At 39.2% G+C, this 20,159-nt stretch overlaps 1 protein-coding gene across 8 annotated transcripts in view; it reads left to right on the top strand.

The window, feature by feature from the left end:
• LOC117407088 (protocadherin Fat 3-like) overlaps positions 1-20,159 on the top strand; it is a 178,173-nt gene that overhangs the window by 130,843 nt on the left and 27,171 nt on the right. For all 8 annotated transcript variants that reach the window (XM_059028492.1, XM_059028490.1, XM_059028491.1 and 5 more), the window contains 9 exons: positions 1,571-1,846; positions 3,237-3,447; positions 4,601-8,680; positions 15,951-16,147; positions 16,469-16,622; positions 16,986-17,219; positions 18,219-18,608; positions 18,913-19,127; positions 19,754-19,891. In XM_059028492.1, coding sequence (XP_058884475.1) covers positions 1,571-1,846; positions 3,237-3,447; positions 4,601-8,680; positions 15,951-16,147; positions 16,469-16,622; positions 16,986-17,219; positions 18,219-18,608; positions 18,913-19,127; positions 19,754-19,891 — 5,895 coding nt within the window. The remainder of the gene's footprint in view (positions 1-1,570; positions 1,847-3,236; positions 3,448-4,600; positions 8,681-15,950; positions 16,148-16,468; positions 16,623-16,985; positions 17,220-18,218; positions 18,609-18,912; positions 19,128-19,753; positions 19,892-20,159) is intronic.

Here is a 20,159-nt window from a genome sequence, read left to right as displayed (position 1 = left end):
ATCTGAAGACCTTAGGCAGAAAATTATTTATTGTCATAAAGCTGGAGAAGGATACAAGAAGATTTCCAAGCATTTGAGTATCCCAATTTCAACTATTGTTTCTATTATCAAGAAGTACAGGACTCATGGTACTGTCACAACACTCCCTCTGTCTGAAAGAAAAAAGGTTATTTCACCAAGAACAAGCAGAAGAATTGTGAGGAAGGTGGCAGCAGTGTGGAGTAGTGGTTAGGGCTCTGGACTCTTGACCGGAGGGTCGTGGGTTCAATCCCAGGTGGGGGACACTGCTGCTGTACCCTTGAGCAAGGTACTTTACCTAGATTGCTCCAGTAAAAACCCAACTGTATAAATGGGTAATTGTATGTAAAAAAAATAATGTGATATCTGTATAATGTGAAATAATGTATAATATGATATCTTGTAACAATTGTAAGTCACCCTGGATAAGGGCATCTGCTAATTAATAAATAAATAAATAAATAAATAAATAATAATAATAATAATAATCTGAGATTGACTGCCAAAGATATTCAAAGTGAATTGGCTGCAAGTGGGACTGGGGTTTCCTTTTCAACCATAGGTCGAGCCACTCTTAGGAAAACGTCACAAGGACAATCAGTTAAAGTTTGCAAAACGGCATTTCAATGATGGATATGAGTTCTGGTCAAAGGTTTTGTGGAGTGATGAAACAAAAAACGAGCTATTTCGTCACACTGATAATCGTTACGTTTGGAGAAAGTCTGGTGAGCCATACAAAGAAAAAAACACCATACATATATATAGTATATTGGGGAAACCAAAAGGCATTTAGCAGACCAGTTTATAGAGCACTTAAGAAGCATTCACATTAACACCACTGCATTTCCAGTAGCCCATCACTTCAACAGTGATGATCACACTGCTAAAGACATCACAGTCTGTGTGATCAATCAGTGCTATGGAACAAATGTTAGTTGGAAACAAAAGGAACGAGATGGGCTTCAGTGAGTTACAGGAAAATAATTCCATCTAGGGTTTCTGTGATGTCATAAATGACGAGACCGACGGTCGAGTAATTTATAAACTGTCACAGAAATCCGAGATGGAATAGTTTTCCTGTAGCTCACTGAAGAGGCCCATATGTTTTATTTTATAACACATGGATATCCTTGTGATGCTAATATTAAATAAGACGAGGTTCAGCAGTACAGTTGGGTTTTTTTAAATGTAGTGTTTCAGTGTTGTACAGACGTTCTATGTCGTTATCCGTTAGTGCTTCAGCTTTATTTCGATGATTGCCTTTACCTTGTTTCTCTGTGATACGAATGTACCAGCTTTACATCATTTTTTTTTAATGTAATCATTTTGTTGCTCATTAATGAACATTTCTGTACTGTGGGTGTTCTCGAGTTATTGGAAATGAGACATTTTGTGTTTGAATTGAAAGTGATGATCCAGAGGAGTCGAATGGGTCAAAGTATATTTTCCTCTAGAGGAATTATCAATGTGTAAAGAAATAAAAGGGAATTAAAAGGAGAAAGCACAGTACCTATATATTGTTTACCAAAATGTTTCCTGTTTTCAATTGCAGGTGTTTATTACGGTCTTGGATAACAACAATAATGGCCCAGTCTTCTCCCAGCCCAGTTATGATATCACCATTTCAGAGGACACTGCACCAGAGACGGAGGTCCTGCAGATTATCGCTACGGATAGAGACGAGAAACACAAGCTGAGCTATTCCATCCACAGCAGCATTGACCCTGCCAGTATGAGAATGTTCCGCATTGACCCCAGTGCAGGGACCATGTACACCACAGAGAGGCTAGACCACGAGGCTCGTGCACAGCATGTCTTAACTATTATGGTAAGGGAATCAATAAATATACAGAGGACCAGTTAAACATCCAGACATTCTGGATCAGTAGTATTTTGTGAGACTGCGTACCTCATAGCAAGATATTTAGTGAACAAGATGTTTGAGATGGGTAACGAGTTACTGAACACTGGCTTTTGGAATAAATGTTTAAAAATAATAACAACACTAGCTTTATGTTTCTTTGGTTTATTTTAAATATTATAGTTCTTTAAAAGTATCTTATTCATTTTATACAATTGATGTTCCTTTTTAAAAAAAAAAAAACATTACTCAAACTGAAATAAATAATGCTTATGCTTCATGACAATTACAATTATTGCTTAGTACACTGATTTGGTTTCAGTATTTGATTTAATCTGTGCACCATGAACAAAAAATACACTTATAACGTATTCATAAACACATATGCAACTAATAAAACAATGGACCTGTTAGAGAGTGTAATAAATGCCCAGGCATGAAATAGCTTCCAGCTACAAATCTAGACATTAAAGTGCACAACGCAGAGCATAAATTACAGTTGCGACAGACTACAGTAAATTGGTCAAACAGCCTTTACAGTTGTTAAACAGAGGATCATATTACCATAATTCAGGGGTTCTGCTTTTAGAATTAGGGTTAAACCCAATATCAAAAAATGTAGTTATTAACCCTGACTAATGATTATAAATCAAGGATACTTTATTAGACAATGATCAGGATCTTTTCTGTAAAAATAAGTACAAGTATTTCCTTTTTAAATATATGCAATGAATAAAAGTATATCTAAAAGTAAAGATATGGTGTTGTAGTCATTAAGAGTATGATATAATATGAATTAATAGGACCAGAATGCACCGTTTCACCCTGCTCTGTCTATGTGCGGAATGAAAGCCCCATGAAACATTATCATGTTTCCCAATTTATTAAATTAGAAATCCCTAACCATGATACAGTTTGCATGTGCTTCATTAGGCGCTTCATCACTAAGACACCACTCCTTACAGAGTAAGTAGTGGGGTTCCGAAAAGTATAGCGTTATACATCCCCACATGTTGCTACAACTGTTTAAATAACATACCTGTAATTTGCTCTTTTCAAAATGGCCGTTCTAGTGCACTGGGGTTGGAGATCTATCCTCTAAATCACTGCAGGGAAAAAAAAAAAGTGTGGGGCAGCCATTTTGAAAAGAGCTTTGAAACAGAGTTTAAAGTTCTAAGTGTAAAAATTACAGATGCGTTATTTAAACAGTTGTAGCAGCATGTGGAGACGTGTAACGCTACATTTTTTGGAACCCCGCAACTTACTCTTTAACCTGGCACACCCGCAATCCACCATATTTTAATTTCACATTTAATTCCTGCCATATACTGTATTTTACTGTACCTACTGTAACTAGGTGAGGGACCAGGAATTTCCATATCGTAGAAACTTGGCACGAGTCCTAGTGAACGTCGATGATGCAAATGACCACGCCCCCTCCTTCACCAGTGCCCTTTACGAGGGTTCTGTGTTCGAATCTGCTGCTGTCGGTTCTGCTGTGCTGCAGGTGACCGCTTTAGACAAAGACAAAGGAGAAAACGCAGAGCTTCTTTATTCTATAGAATCAGGTGAGAGAATCAGTTTTCTTCTCTGGGTTCAATAATAAATTCTTCATGCTTCCTGCAGTCAATGCATACTATACAATAACCCATGAAGTAAATGTAAATAAAAACAGCGCTAAAAGGACTTGTATTTATCCTAACCCTTAATATTCAGATTTCTCGTAAATTCCGAGTAGACTTACCTTGTTTTTCATTCTTCTCAGCTATCCAAAGTTATCAGATAAAATCTGCTCAATGTTTTTCAAATATCATTGTTGTTGCTATTAATATGTTCCCTGATAACATTTGCATAATTAAAACAAGAGGTTGCACATATTGATTTTTTTTTTTTTAATGTTTTGGATGTACTTGTTTTATTTACTTGACCTTCCCCTAATATACTTAAATATACAGGTAGTGGACAAAAAAATGGAAACACCAATGTCAAGTCACTTAATAGGGCGTTGGGCCACTTTGGTATCCCGCTCTGTGGAGTTCTCAGCGGACCGTTTTTGATGAAACTGGCTGCTCGCACCCCAGGTTGAAATTTGCAGTCAATTGATCTGCAGTTGCTCGCCTGTTTTGCCTTGCACTTCGAATTAATGCACGGATATCACGATCCTGGAGTATGCGCTTCCGCCCACTGTTGCCCTTTGCTGATGATGTCTTTCCCTTGAAGTTCCATGCCGACATCACCTTAGACCCTCGTGAAACATCAGCAAGTTGAGCTGTCTTGGTCACTGAAGCTCCTGCCAAACGCGCCCCAACAATCACCCCTTTTTCAAAGTCACTGAGGTCTCCTCTTGCAGCCATGCTAGCCATAATTATAGGCAACCAGGCCTGTCCAGCTACATGACCCTAAGCATGCTGGGATGTTATTTGCTTAATTAACGCATGAGCCACACCTGTGTGGAAGCCCTTGCTTTCAATATACCTGGTGTCCCTCATTTACCCAAGTGTTTCCATTTTTTTGTCCACTACCTGTAGGACTGAAATATATAACCAGCTATGGTACTGTTTGGATTTTTCTTTAGGGTCTATGTATCAAGCTGTGCAACCTCTTGTTTTAAGGGGGAAAATAAGGTTTGTTGCCAGTGCATTGCCTCATTCCAATGTGTTTGGAGCATTAGTTCTTCCCTGACTTTGCTGATTATTGTTGTTGCTTTCTTTTCCTATTCAGGAAACACTGGGAACACCTTCAGAATTGAACCAGTTTTGGGAATCATATCAGTCGGCAGAAAACTTGACCTCGCATCCATCGGCCATTATGTAATAACAGTGAGAGTTACTGATCATGGATCACCTGCAATGGGTGCTACCACAATGGTGCGAATCTCTGTGACAATTTCGGACAACTCCCACCCAAAATTCCCTCAGAAGGAGTACCAGGCGGAGGTGAATGAAAATGTTGCCGTTGGCACTTCTGTCACAATAATTGCAGCTGTGAGCTTGTCAACTTTGGTTTATGAAATCAAGGAGGGGAACTTTGAAAAGGCTTTCAAAATGAATCAATATTCAGGAGTTATTACAACTCGGAAACCCCTTGATTATGAATATATTTCTTCTTATCTACTGATAGTCCAAGCATCCAACATGGCCGGGATGGCTTCTAATGTGACTGTCAACATCCAGGTTGCTGATGACAATGATAACCCCCCCGTCTTCCAGCAGTCACAGTATGCAGGCAGCATAAGTGAAGCCGCCCCCATCAATAGTGTTGTCTTGAGCACAAATGACAGTCCCTTGGTAATAAGAGCTGCTGACGCAGACAAAAATCAAAATGCTCTGCTTGTCTATGAGATCGTAGAAGATACAGCCAAGATGTTCTTTACGGTCGATTCTAGCACAGGATCAGTAAGGACGATAGCTAATTTGGACCATGAAACATTTTCAAGCTTTCATTTTCATGTGCACGTAAAGGACAGCGGAAAGCCGCAGCTAACAGCGGAGAGTCCTACTGAGGTTACCATCCAGGTGCTTGACATCAATGACTCTCCTCCCAAGTTTTCCCAGGATGTTTACGAAACTATGCTCTTGCTTCCCACTTACAAAGGAGTCGAGGTTCTTAAAGTTTCAGCCACCGACCCCGATTTAGAAGTCCCATCTGAGCTAACCTACACACTAACCGAAGGAAATACAGACCACTTTTTTATTGAGCCCACGAGCGGTGTCCTTACAGTTAAGAACAACAGCTTTTCTAAAGATCGCTATCTGCTTAATGTGAGGGTTTCTGATGGGAAGTTCTACAGCACAGCCTTGGTTACTGTAGTAGTCAAGGAAGCTATAGAAAGCGGCCTCTTTTTTACACACAGTATGTATTCTACTTCAATCGTGGAGAACAGCACTAACATAACAAAGGTGGCAGTGGTGAACGCTGTGGGCAACCGTCTGAACGAGCCGCTTAAATACAGCATTTTAAACGCCGGTAGCAGGTTCCAAATAAAACCAACTTCAGGAGTAATTCAGACAACCGGGATTCCATTTGACCGGGAGGAACAGGAGGTTTACGACCTGGTGGTGGAAGTAAGTCGTGAGCACGATCACCTGAGGGTTGCAAGGGTGGTGGTCAAAGTCCAGGTGGAAGACATCAATGATAACCCGCCTGTGTTTGTGGGCCTTCCTTATTACGCTGCAGTACAGGTTGACGCTGATCCAGGAGCTCCTATTTACAGAGTGAGAGCAGTAGACCGCGACAAGGGGATTAATGGTGAGGTAGCTTATTTTTTAAAGGATGACCATGAGCACTTTGAAATCAACAGACACACTGGTGATGTCACGTTGAAAGAAGCTTTTGAGTCTGATTTGTCCAACACTGAGTACGTGGTCATCGTTTTCGCAAAAGACGGTGGAAATCCTTCACTTTCCTCTACCATTGAACTCCCAATCACTATAGTAAATAAAGCCATGCCTGTTTTTGATAAAACTTTCTATGCAACATCAGTTAATGAAGACATAGCGGCACACACACCCATTCTTAGTATTAATGCCACCAGCCCTGAAGGCCAAAATATTATATACACAATTGTGGATGGTGACCCTTACAACCAGTTTAACATTGATTTTGACACTGGCATAATAAGCGTGATTAGTTTGCTGGACTATGAAGTCAGCTCCAGTTTTAGGCTTATTATCAGGGCAACAGACTCTCTTACTGGAGCAAGGGCTGAGGTGGCTGTGGATATAACAGTACTTGACGTGAATGACAACCCTCCAGTTTTTGAGAAGGTGGTCTATAAGACATCCTTGTCGGAAACCTCCATGATTGGGACTCCTGTTGTGCAAGTTGTGGCTACTGACAAAGATTCAGAAAACAATCGCATTGTACGTTATCAAATTGTTTCAGATATCTATAATAGCACTGATTATTTTCACATAGACAGCAGTAGTGGGCTTATACTGACAGCACGTATGTTGGACCATGAATTGATACAGCAGTACAACTTCATCATCAGAGCAACAGATAATGGATTCCCACCTCTAAGCAGTGAAGTATCAGTTACTGTTAATGTGAACGATATGAACGACAACCCTCCAGTCTTTAACCAGTTACTATATGAGTCGCAAGTGAGTGAACTTGCCCCAAAAGGGCATTTTGTGGCTTCCGTTCAGGCATCCGATGCTGATAGCTCTGACGTTGACAAACTAGAATATAGCATCTTGTCAGGGAATGATCGCATGAACTTTATAATGGACAGCAAAACAGGAATCATAACCTTGTCCAATCACCGTAAGCAAAGGATGGAGCCTATGTACAGCTTGAATGTATCTGTGTCTGATGGCGTGTTCACCAGTACAGCCCAGCTGCATATCAAAGTATTAGGGGCAAATCTGTACAGCCCTGTGTTTTCTCAAAATGTTTATGTGGCAGAGGTTCGTGAAAATGCTGCTCTAGGTTCAAAGGTTGTCCAGGTGAAGGCCACTGATCCGGATTTAGGATCATTTGGTCAAATCACCTACTCTTTTGTGAATGACTTTGGGAAGGATCAGTTTTCTATTGGTGCAACAGGGCAGATCACTACAATGGAAAAGCTGGACAGAGAGAATCCAACAGATGGAGATATCATTTTAACCGTGATGGCCCTGGATGGCGGCGGCAGGGCGTCCTTTTGCACTGTTAGGGTGATTCTGGTCGATGAAAATGATAATGCCCCTCAGTTCAGAGCTGCAGAGTACAGAGCGAGTGTGAAGGCGGATGTTGGGAATGGGTTCCTGGTTACGCAGGTGCAAGCCGTTGACCCAGACGATGGGGCTAACTCCAGGATAACGTATTCCCTGTACAGCGAGGCACACGTTCCCGTGGCAGACATTTTGGAAATAGATCCTGACAACGGATGGATGGTCACCAAAGGGAGCTTCAGCCACTTGAAAAACTCTATACTTTCATTTTTTGTGAAAGCGGTTGATGGCGGCCTGCCCATGAAACACTCTCTAATTCCTGTTTACATCCACGTGTTGTCTCCCGAGGCCATTGTACCTTCTTTCACCCAGCCTCAGTATTCCTTTACATTCCCGGAAGACACCCCCATAGGAGCAATACTTGGTTCTGTCCATCTTGGGATGGGCCAGTCTGGAGTATTTAACACAGTGAATGGTGCGCTAGCTGAAAACAATGAGGAAGGGGTGTTTGTTGTTGAACGAGACACAGGTGCCATAAAACTAGACAAAGCCCTTGATCACGAAACAAATGATGCCTTTCATTTTAAAGTGTCTGCCACAATGAAGCAAGGACGGATAGATGCTGTTAATGTTGTGGATGTGGAAGTAAAGGTCCTAGATTTAAATGACAACAAACCGATCTTTGAAACAAATCCTTATGAGGCGATTGTAATGGAGGGAATGCCAATAGGAACCAAAATAATTCAAGTGAAAGCCTTGGACCCAGACTGGGAAGCAAACGGGCAAGTCACCTACAGCCTAGTGTCGTCTTCCGATTCAGAGCTGGATGAAATCGGGGCAAGTTTTACTATGGATAGCAACACCGGTTGGATCAGCACCTTGAAAGACCTTGATCATGAAAGAAACCCTTCTTTTGCCTTTTCTGTGTTGGCATCAGATCTTGGGGAGACAATTTCTCTTTCCTCCACAACGACTGTCTTGGTGGCAGTAAAAGATATTAACGACAACGCTCCCAATTTCGTGCAGGAGATTTACAAAGGCTCAGCAAGGGAGAGTGACCCACCCGGTGAAGTGGTGGCCGTCTTAAGCATACAAGATGATGATACCTCTGATGTCAACCGACAGGTCAGCTTTCACATAACAGGTAAGAAGTTATGCAGTGACTTTTTTTTTCGAAAATGCTTGCTACTCCTGCAACAGTATTCATTTACAAAAAAAAAAAAAAACAGGTTCTCAGTTGTCAAATGTTTAATATTATTGTGACTGGTCAAGTATAAAAAGTGAAAAGGAATTGTAAATGAATTAATAGATCAATAGTAACAGTGCCATATGGAATGGGTTGCCTGTGGGGAAAATTGGACATACAGAATATTGGATATTAACATGAAAGTGTCACTAGCAAACCTTCTGTTTAAATTTGATAACAGCAAACATCTTGTTGTCAAGTATCCCGCAGCTATGATAAAAAAAAAATAAAAAAATTCAAATTATATCAGTATGCCACAATGTGGATAATAGGTTTGATTTATTTGCCTCTCAATTTATTTGATATTCATGCAAGTGCTAGCAGCTTACCTGTTAGTGATGTGTGTTCCATATCTGATTAGCTGTGTATTTAGGGAACAGTGATATATAAAGCTGTATTGCTTGCTTGTGTGAAGTTTTCAATGGTGTTTTGACAGCGACAAAGACACACTGGTTGGTTTCCAGCCAAAGTGTCAAAACATTTTAAGAATGCCATTAATGTGTGCAGTCAGAAGGCTTTGGTTTATTTAATTTTCCTGATTCAAAAAGTGAAAAATGTATTAATTAGGACACCCTCAGGGCAGGGGATCTGCACAACTGTGTCAGTGGAAAAAGTTAATTAAACACTTTAGAACAGGAAAAGCTTGTGGTATGGCATGATAATGAACACTTGAAAACTGACAAGTATTGGCAACGGTGACTTCTAGAGTTGTTGAGTTGTTTCTAATGGCACCAAATAAATAATGATTAGATGCACAGTGAGTTCTGTTATTACCTGTTGTTTCAAACCGAATTGATATCAATATATAATCTCCCTATAACTTAATATCTGACATCACAGTGGACTTTGTATCTTTTATAAAATACTTTACATTTTACAAAACAGGAAAAAGCTGAAGAAAAACATTCTTCCTGGCTTTGACTAAAATACAATTAAAATTGTGGCTATTATCTGCACAGTGGCAATCGTTGAAAAGAGTTGTGCTTACTTATTACAGATAGCGGTTGTAATATAAACCCAATTTCTGTATTAACCACCAACTGATTTCAATTAGACAACATTATGTGGGAAAAAGAGGTGAAGCTAAGCAAGCTGAATTCAGTGAAAGGAGGAAAGTGCTGTGTTGAACTAAGACTCTACCAAAGGTACAGAAACAAAAATCTACTTTCTTTATGGTGTAAAATAAAATGGAAGTGTTCCCTGCCGTGTGAAACCCTTGAGTTGAGTTGTATTTAAATTAGTTAAATACTGTTTTGTAAATGACGTAAACACATGACACTTGGAATTTATAAATTAATTGTTTAAGGGTCATTGTGAGGAGGGAACTTTTGAAGAAAACACCATTAAAACACACAGAGACAATCTTGTTGAAATCCTTTCTTTATTCTTTGGAAACACATTGTTTATGAACTGCGAGCTAACAACCAGGAACAGAGAGGGGAGCAGCCAGTCAGTACACACCAAGAGGAGGAGCAGGACCTGTAAACAAAAACCCATAGAGGATTACAAAGGGAGGTTGTACAGAGGGTGGCCCAACCCATGGAGACTGTTCTAGATTATACTTACCGTGTGCTACATTGCTTCAGGTGTCCACCAGAGGGCAACCAATTTGACTTACCTGTCTTCATACACTGATCGTGAGAACAGTGCCGTCTGCTGGTCCTATTGGGGAATACAATTAGGAATCAATTATGTTTTGTACTGGTTTTTGGATTATGAAAAAGAAAGACTGATTGGAAAACCTGTTGCATACCTTGGAAGCCCATTCTTGGGGATATTGGTCCGAACTGTGCAACTACCTTAAAGTGGACTGGACAAGAGAATTAGTGTGGTTGTTTTCCTTATTAAGTACCGTCTGTTGAAAACATTAAAAACCTGTTGCACTAATCATACACGATACGATGGCATCAGAAGTGCATGGGCTATAAGGTACATTGTTAAAGGAAGAACACGCTGTTCCCCATCTCAAACAAAGAGCAGCGAAATGCAATCAAAATGATTTTACAATCTGTGGTACACTTTATTGTTCTCACCAGCATTGTTTTTATTCTCAGTGTCCTTTGTTTGTTCTCATTCAAATGCAGATAATCCCTGTGGCTATAATTTATGAATTATATTATATCCAATTTTCTTTCTCTAAAGCCTGCCAGGAGGCTTCATAGGCACAGGACAGTGCAGCCGTAAATTGCTTCCCCACTGCTACACCACCCTACCTGGCATGCTTGCACACTACAGGAACAAATCCAGGAAGCACATTAGTGCAGCAGTGGGGAATCAGTTTATAGCTGCTTAGTACCTGTCTAGCTTCCTGACTCAGTGAGATTAATGAAAGTGAAACATAACACACATGGAATCAAACAGAATTATTACGAATAGTGTTGGTGGCAGGAGAATTTCAAATCCAGTTTAGTAACCCAGACCTCAGCATGCATTTAAACTAAACAGGTGCAGTTTTTAATACAGCATCCCTAGAAAATATAGCTGCTCTAAGGCAGATCTTTCTATGCCATGTTTTTATTGGTTTTGTCAATAAAGGAGTCAATAAATAATCCCTATGGGAAAATACTGTCAGGATTCAAAAAACAGTGACAGAATTTGGATCATTCAGATAGACCCACATGTCCAAACGATGGGTGAAAAGGGGGAATTATACTTCATGTAATTTAATCAAAGTAATAACGTCCACCTCTGGTGGATATGCATATATTAATTAGTAGTACATAACCTTTTAAAGATACCTTAAATTTCAATATTACACAATGCAGAACCACAAACAAATGAAGGGAGTTGGTCAATTATCTAAGTAGTGTAGGTAAAGGTCAAAGGCAGCGATTTGTGGTTTCTAATTTCAGCAGCTAACTTTATGTGAGCAGGCATGTTACCAACCTCAATGGGAATAAAATGATGTGGCTTCTTAGTCTGAATGTCGTGGGTAAACAGTATCTAAGTATGCACAGCACACACCTAAAACACTCATTGTAAGCTGTAGTTAAGCAAAATGAGGTGGGTGCTTTCTAACTCCTACTTATTCCTCAAATATGAAATGAATAATCACAGACTTAGACCGTAAAGTGTTTAATGCAATAGAGATTGAGGTAAAATAATATATTCTGGCTGGAGTCACTGCATTGGTGTCACATAAATAATTGTGCACTACAGAGCTATAGAAGGACATTGAGTTTTGTTTCATAAAGAAAACTGTATATCAGGAGAATTCTGTGAGAAACGTTTTACTCCAAATAGGTAGTTTTTATTTGTATTTATTTAATGAGGGGAAAACTAATTAGTAACACAACACTAATTACGAGTCCTTTAATTAAATGTCCATCTCAGGAGAGTGGGGCTTCAATAGGAGGCTGTGTGGTCCAGTGGTTAAAGAATAGGGTTTGTAACCAGGAGGTCCACGGTTCAAATCCCACCTCAGCCACTGATTCATTGTGTGACCCTGAGCAAGTCACTTAACCTCCTTGTGCTCCGTCTTTCAGGTGAGACATAATTGTAAGTGACTCTGCAGCTGGTGCATAGTTCACACACCCTAGTCTCTGTAAGTCGCCTTGGATAAAGGCGTCTGCTAAATAAACAAATAATAAAAAGTAGGTGACCCGGAAGTGTTGATTTTTGTGGACAGACTGACTGTAATGCATGACTGTTTAAAGTCAATTTTAAGGTTATAGAGGCCTGTTAGCATCCAAGAGCCTCTAGTGGTGGGACAGTGACTGCTCTGCAGATCTAGTGATAGATAATAGTTCTTTATTGGGTGGATTTTGCTTTTTTTTCAATAAAGATTTGGAGAAATGGATACAATATAATTTAAAGGGGAGTGAAATACAGTATAAACACGATGTAGGAAAGGAAATATATTTTTAAATGATTTATTTTTACTGACAGAATTCTTACTACATGCAGTAATCTTGAAAACTATTTACCGAAAGAAAAAAAAAACATGTTATTATAACTCTAAATACACGTTTATGAGACGAAGACAGTTAAAAATAAATAACCACGTATATAGTTATGTGTTTAAACAAATAAGGAAGGATTGCTTAACTTGCATGGGAGTTTACTTTCTCTTTAGTTCAGTAATTACACAGTGTGCCCTTGGCAGTGCTATTAATTATACAGCAACACAACGTCGATTTTATGTTTTGGGCATTCTGCTGTAAAAGGTCACCCACTTTGTTGTTCTCATTACACTCTCAAGGCAAATACAATTAGCCTGTTTCTGTAAAGCAAAGTTACATTTACAAAGCAATTGCTCTAGTGCTACATGTATGCCACTTTCATCGAGAAGAAAAACAAAATGCAAGTGTTACTTCTACTGTAAGAGCTCCTACAAACCCTACAGCTTATCGGTTCCTTTCTAGCTCTAAAAAGTTCTTACTTTTACAAACATTATTTGTGTATCTTATGCCAATATGGATAAAGCTCAGTATATTGTTATAAAGTCCGTTTTTGCAAGTATTAAATCACATACTGTAACAGTTAATACAGTCTATACAGTAGATAGTAGTCCACATGACAAAACCAATGTACAAACCAGCACAGTGTGCAGAGGCATAATATCAGGGCTGAGGTGAACTGGCAGTCATTGTGTGGAAGCTCACATCCTGTAGTGCCTGCCAGCACTGTGTCTGGCTGTAGCATGTGCTGTTGACACTCAACATTACAGTTAAAACACACAATTAAACATATTTCTAAATTGATGTAAACAAGAACATTAAAGGATAGCCAATCATTTACTGAAAACTTTTCAGTGAAACCACCGGGTTAAAGGAAAACATAATGACTTAAGTTATTGCCTGAGATGGAAAAAACACTTTGAGTGTACTGGTCGGCCTGTATGCATGCAATGTTAAAGTACAGCAAAGACCTTCTCTAACTAGAGTGGGAGCCTACAGATTGGATGCCTGCAGCGCTGGCATGCTTGTGAATTTCTCGCTTTCATGACTTCAACCTTGTTAGCAGCACTGGTGTAGCGTGTTGATTTATTTCTCAACAGCAGTAGCAGCAGCAGCAGTGATAACTCTACTGCAGTCTACCAGGCGTAGCTTTGGTATTTGCCCCCCTCCCATGTTGTGTGGAAGGTGACATGTCCTTTTGTCTTGCTCCTCTGAGCTCGTTTGTTGTCAAGCAGTTTAGTGATGTGGAAAAGTAATATTGCAGGGTACAATGTCAGCAGTACCAAGGGCTTTCCCGCTTTGTCTCTGTTATTCCTTTTTTCACTGCAATACATTTTGTCTTAATTGCAGTGCTTATCTCTGAACCGCTCTGTGAATGGCCACTCTTTGAACGCACTTAATAGTGTTGCGTCTTCCTGTGTCATGTCCAATCTCCTTCAAAGACCCCCCCCCCCCCCCCCCCCAAAAAAAAAAACAGACAGCAAATTAGAATAGGTCTAGATGTTTGCAGCCCTTCAATTACTGCTTGCCTAATGGAAACCACTGTCATTTCTTGATATAATAATCAACCTCTAATGAAATTGTCTTGGTAATCAGATCCATGGTGAATTGCATTCCCTAAAGAGATAAAGCAAGGAAGCGTACGTTCAGAAGGTCCCAGCAGGCTCCTAAGCACATTTAATTATTGTTAAATTACTTCAGCGTGTGTTCAGTGTCCTGCGAGAGCTCTGTAAATGTTTCTACAGTACTCTTTTTACTTAAATCACCCGCTAATTGGACCTATCATTTTTTTTTTTTTTTAATTACCAGTCTTCTTTAACACCATGTTTTAAGGACTTGTTATCGCCTTTGAAGGTATTGCAGTACTGTATATTCTTGGGAGAAGCTCTGAAAGAATAACAGGTTGTGGATCAGTTCAGGATTATTGAGGTGCGTTGGAAGAGCATTGCAGGGAAGCTCCCATAGCATCTTGCCTGGTTATAGCGAGGGCTACAACTAAGGACATTTCCACAAATGTTTTGCATCTAGAAAAATAGCTTAAACTGTGGTCCCAAAATATTGACACATTAGAAATTAACATTTCTTTCTTAAACAGTGTTATGTTCTATATGTTAGTGAGAATGATTGTATATCAGTTGTATATGGGGACATTTATCTTTCAATGCTGTCTGTTGATCTAAAAAAAAAAAAAAAAACTGATGACCTAAATACCACCATTAACCTTCCAAAGTGGACCGCTTTCTGCTGTAGTTTTATTTTCATCTATGATAGAAATATATCCGTTCTGTGAAAGGGTAGCAGTATTTAATCTTCAGCTGTGTAGATCCATGAGGTATAGAGATGACAGAGGCCTTAATTGAAACAAAGAATATTTTAAAGCATGGACGCTTTCATTGTGTTATTTCACAAAGCCAAGTCATTACATTTTCCCTCACAGCCATTTTAATACATTCTGTTAACATGACAATAGCAAAAATAAGTTTAGTAAATTACATATGGGAGTGAAATAGCTGTCAATGCTTTTTATAGGTACACATCTTTTTTTATGAGTATAAATGTTTTTTTACAAGTACAGATTTATTTTACAGATTCATATATTTTTTTACGAGTCTACAAATATATTTTACAGGTACAAATCTTTTTTACACACACAAGTATTTTTGTCAGTTCTCCATAATTACACTCTATATTACAAGGATTTCAGAAGATGAGGAAACAAACCTATAAATGCTGTGCTTAATGTTTCTACCTACTTGAGTGCCTTTTTAGTGCTCCGGCCTCCTGAGAATCTTCGTGCAGGAACAGTGACTGCAGAGGCACTAATCACAGTCAGACTGGAGGTTATGCCTTGTGTTTCCCATCCGCGCTTTAGCTGTCTTCACACACAGGGAAAGCTCAGCTGGTGATTGCAATGTTATTAGCATACGCAATAATAATGGCCCTGGCTAATTATTCAGAAATAATACTACAGTCAAAACCGTTTTACTGTGTGCAATAAATCTGTACAGAAGCACTGCGCATATCTGCTTGACCTTAATTGATGGTTTGACTGTGTTGAAATCAGCAGCTAATTACAATTATTTATTATAGGAGCCCAAACAAGCCTCCATTGATACAATAGTTGAGCATTAAATGATGTGTGCATTTATATAGAGAAACTAAAAGTGTTGGCTTTCTGGTGCAGACATGGTCAAACTGGCTATGTTTCTGGACAGGGCTTATTTTTAAGATTTTCATTATCATTGACTGTACTGGATGTTCTGTTTCAGACGGGAATCCAAAGGGAAAGTTTGCCCTTGGGCTGGTCCAGAATGAGTGGAAAGTGTATGTGAAGAGACCCCTAGACCGTGAAGAGCAGGACATGTACTTTCTGAACATCACAGCAACAGACGGGCTCTTTGTAACGAGGGCTGTGGTGGAAGTCACTGTCATAGACACTAATGACAATAGCCCTGTCTGTGACCAGGTTAGAACAGTATTATTTGATTTACATCCCATTGTTGTCCCTCCCTATTCATCGTCTTTGTTTCTTTTTTCCACTGAATATTAAAAAGAAGTCTACTTTGAATTCTACCTGGATTGTTGATAGGCCCTAGTTTCTAGTGATTCCGAGTCAAAATCTGAAGCCTTGTTAGATCAAAAGCTTTTCAGTGGGGAACTGTGAAATCAAGATGCTGATTTTCTGTGCTTCTGTCCTAACTATCTCATTTACTGTATTCCTGTGCTGTCCATTGCTTTTTGTTAATGATCTATGTTATTATCTTATTTTCTGCCTCTGTATCAATAGGTCTCATATAGTGCCTCGTTCCTTGAGGACATATCTCCAAATAAAGTCATTTTGAGGATCAGTGCTGAAGATGCAGATATCGGTTCCAATGCCGAAATCCGGTACTCACTTCATGGAACCGGTGCTGATGACTTTTTCTTGGATGCAGAAACTGGTAAGCATGATGCATCATCATCATCATCATCATCATCATCATCATCATAATAATAACAATAATAATAAATACACATTTGTTACCATATAATTAGTGGTTGGAAGGTAGAGATAATATGTTAAACACATTTCCATAGCTTTGTCAAGAAATGTTTTTAGAAGGCAATGTCCAGCCACAATATACTACCATTGCTATAATGTAAATGCATGTTCTTTCACCTAGCACAGGTCTAGGTATCTAGGAGTTGAACTTTCTACAGAAGGAACTGCCTCACCCATGCAGTACGTATTTACTGTCGCGCCCCCTCTGACGTGTGCCCAATTGTCAATTTGTTCAATGTCTTTGATTGTAATTGCTTTCCAGGTGAACTGAAGACCTTGTCCCCCATGGATCGAGAAGAGACCCCCGTGTATAACCTGATTGCCAGGGCCACAGACGGAGGGGGACGATACTGCCAGTCTGAGATAGTCCTGGTGGTGGGGGATGTGAACGACAACCCTCCTGTGTTTTCAGCCAGTCATTACACAGCGTGCGTTTATGAGAATACTGCCACCAAAGTCCTGTTAACTAGATTGCAAGCCACTGATCCAGATGTAGGTATGTAATTTCAAACACAACACATCTTTATATATATATATATATATATAACCTGGGGGAGTGACTATCCAAAACCTTTAGCAACCCGGGTACTGGTAAGGATTGATCATTGATATTTCTGTTTTAAGTTTTCAGATATGCACGGATATTTTTTTTTAGAAAAGTGTTTGCTCATAATGCTACTGCAGTTATAATGTATGTGGATATGTTGTCCAGTTATGTTAAGGGGGTCAGTGTTTCAAGTACTCCTACCTCCTCCATGTTGCAGTGTACTCCTTTTTCTTGCCCATTGCTATTACAGACACTTCTGCCCGATAGAGTTTTCAGTTGACACTAATTAGGTTAATTATCTCAATCTGTCCAGTTTAGGTATGTCATATAGAACGCCTGGTGATTTTAATTGTGCATCCAGTTAGAGTTTACTGTCTGATACTAAAACCTTTGATGGTTGCCTCGTGCAGAAAAAAAAAACAACAATGTAGTATTCGATCAAAAGTTTGCAGTGAACTGAAATTGAAGTATCAGTAAAAAAAATGCACTGATCCATTGGTGGTCAGAAATGATCTACCAGGAGGGAGTTTTCTTTAAGAAGCATCAGTATTCACACTGGAAGTTGTCACTAGAGGTAAAATGTAATTACCCAGTACATTGGGAACCAGCCAAACTAAAACCATGCCAAATGATGTCCTGTATTGCTGTCAAAGTGCTCTACTAGATACTGGGACACCTATTATATTGAAACTTTGTGCAATCTTTATATGTATCGCTGCATCTATAAATTTAGAGTTGCCCTATTTGCAACTTTCCTGCAGCCACACAAGAAGCTATAATATTTGAGAGTGAAAGAATATCATAATTTTGAGAGCTTATAGTGTGCACTCTCCATATGCCAAGTTCTACTGTAGCTTCTAGTGCCCACCTTAGGTGTCAGGACCCAAGCACTTGTTGACTTTAAAAAATAAGTTAATTTGACTGTAATTTGTCAATCTTTTGTGCTAGGTCTAAACAGGAAAGTGGTGTATTCTCTGGTGGACTCTGCAAGCGAACACTTCTCCATCGACAAGTCTTCTGGGATCATCGTCCTTGAGAAGCCCCTCGACCGTGAGCTCAAGGCTTTGTACAACATCACAGTGAAGGCCTCAGACCAGGGGCTGGCTGTAAGGCTCTCTTCTGTGGTCACGGTTACCATCAAGGTTCTGGACATTAATGATAATCCTCCAGTTTTTGAGAGGCGGGATTATTTGGTGACCGTTCCTGAAGACGTCGCTCTGGGTACCAAAGTTCTGACGGTATACGCTACAAGCAAAGATATTGGCAGCAACGCAGAAATGTACTATAGCATTAGATCTGGCAACGAACATGGGAAATTCTTTATTGATCCTCAGTCAGGTACGTTTAGAGAACATTTTTTAATTGTTATCCTTAGAAGTGATTGGTTCTGATACAAATTTTTTAAGAATGTCAGTTGCATTTTATCTGTAAAGCACCTGTTCTAACCACCATTTAAGGATATTTTCAGAACTGGTTAGAAATAGAACCGAGTTCTCCATGCGCTCACAACCTAGTCAACTGTGACAGCCACATATTTGGGCTAATAATTAATAAATGTGTTTTTATTTGTAAGTATGTGAAGTACTTCCCTGCTCCTGGATTCCAGCATTTTCTTTAAAGGGTTTTTGTTTTTGGTATGCAGGAGTCATCTCAGTTTCGAAAGAACTGGACTACGAGATGTGTAAAGATTATTTCCTCACTGTGGAGGCCAGGGATGGGGGCACTCCTCCGTTAAGTGCTGTGGTAACAGTGAATGTTGACCTGACGGATGTGAATGATAACGCACCAACGTTCAGCCAGAATATCTACAACGCAGTGATCAGTGAAGACTCCTCCATTGGGGATTCTGTTGCCATGGTATACTGACTATTGTTGTTTGACAATTATATGCTATTAACAATTCAGACAAACTATCCATGCACATGATGCTGTGCTTTCAAATGGACATATGTATAGCTCCCTGTCTTTAGAGGAGGTACAGAACAGGCAATGGCAGTTAGAGTTGACCTAATCTACTCTGCATCTCTCTTTTCATACTTAAGCACTTTTATAATAGTCTTGACATCCAAAATAATTTTACAGTGGTTTCTAAAATAAACTTAATGGAATTGACCTGGACTAAAATTACACTGGCATGAAGTGATGCTATTTTGTCTTACATTTTTTATGTATTTATTTATTGACAACAAATGAGGAAATGTATTAAGTAAAGTGTGATCCAAGAAAAAAAAAAGAATGATTTATCCTGTTAAAGGCCTGGTATAGCTGGATGAGTACAGTTCTGCTACCTTAAACGATTAACAAATTGCTTCATATTTGCTGACAGGATTGCATTTACGTGGTTTTTCTAAGATTGTCTCCAGTAATGTAAGCACAGCACATGCAGATATATCCTTTGTCTATTGAAGCTGGATCATTTTTCAATAACCTACTTGAAGTCTTTGTCCTTATTTCATGTCTTTTTAATGTATTTTCCTTTACAGCTAATGGCTGAGGACTTGGACAGTCTAGTAAATGGGGAGATTGTATTCTCTATTGTGAGTGGAGATCGGGAAAATCAGTTTTTCATTGATCCCATCACAGGACTAATGAAGGTCAATAAGCGTCTCGACAGGGAGATGGTAAGAACAGACCCTTTCTGTTGCTTTATATTTCCTGTCTGTGCTCACAATGGGGATATATTTTGAGTAATAACAAAATAAGAGATTTTCAATATTTTTGCCAAGATAAGCAATTTTTTTTTTCCTGAAATATTTATTTTGGGAATGTGCTGTGCTGCCTCCTGTGTTAACTTGAATTTAATCAACACAGTATAGTATGTATCATAGGGGTGTAATAATACACTAATGTAACAGTACTTATATGCAGGTCACTGTATCATGAATCTGA

The sequence above is a fragment of the Acipenser ruthenus genome, chromosome 8 (genome assembly GCF_902713425.1).
Source record: "Acipenser ruthenus chromosome 8, fAciRut3.2 maternal haplotype, whole genome shotgun sequence".
Classification (NCBI taxonomy): Eukaryota; Metazoa; Chordata; class Actinopteri; order Acipenseriformes; family Acipenseridae; genus Acipenser; species Acipenser ruthenus.
This window is presented reverse-complemented; position numbering and strand designations above follow the sequence as displayed.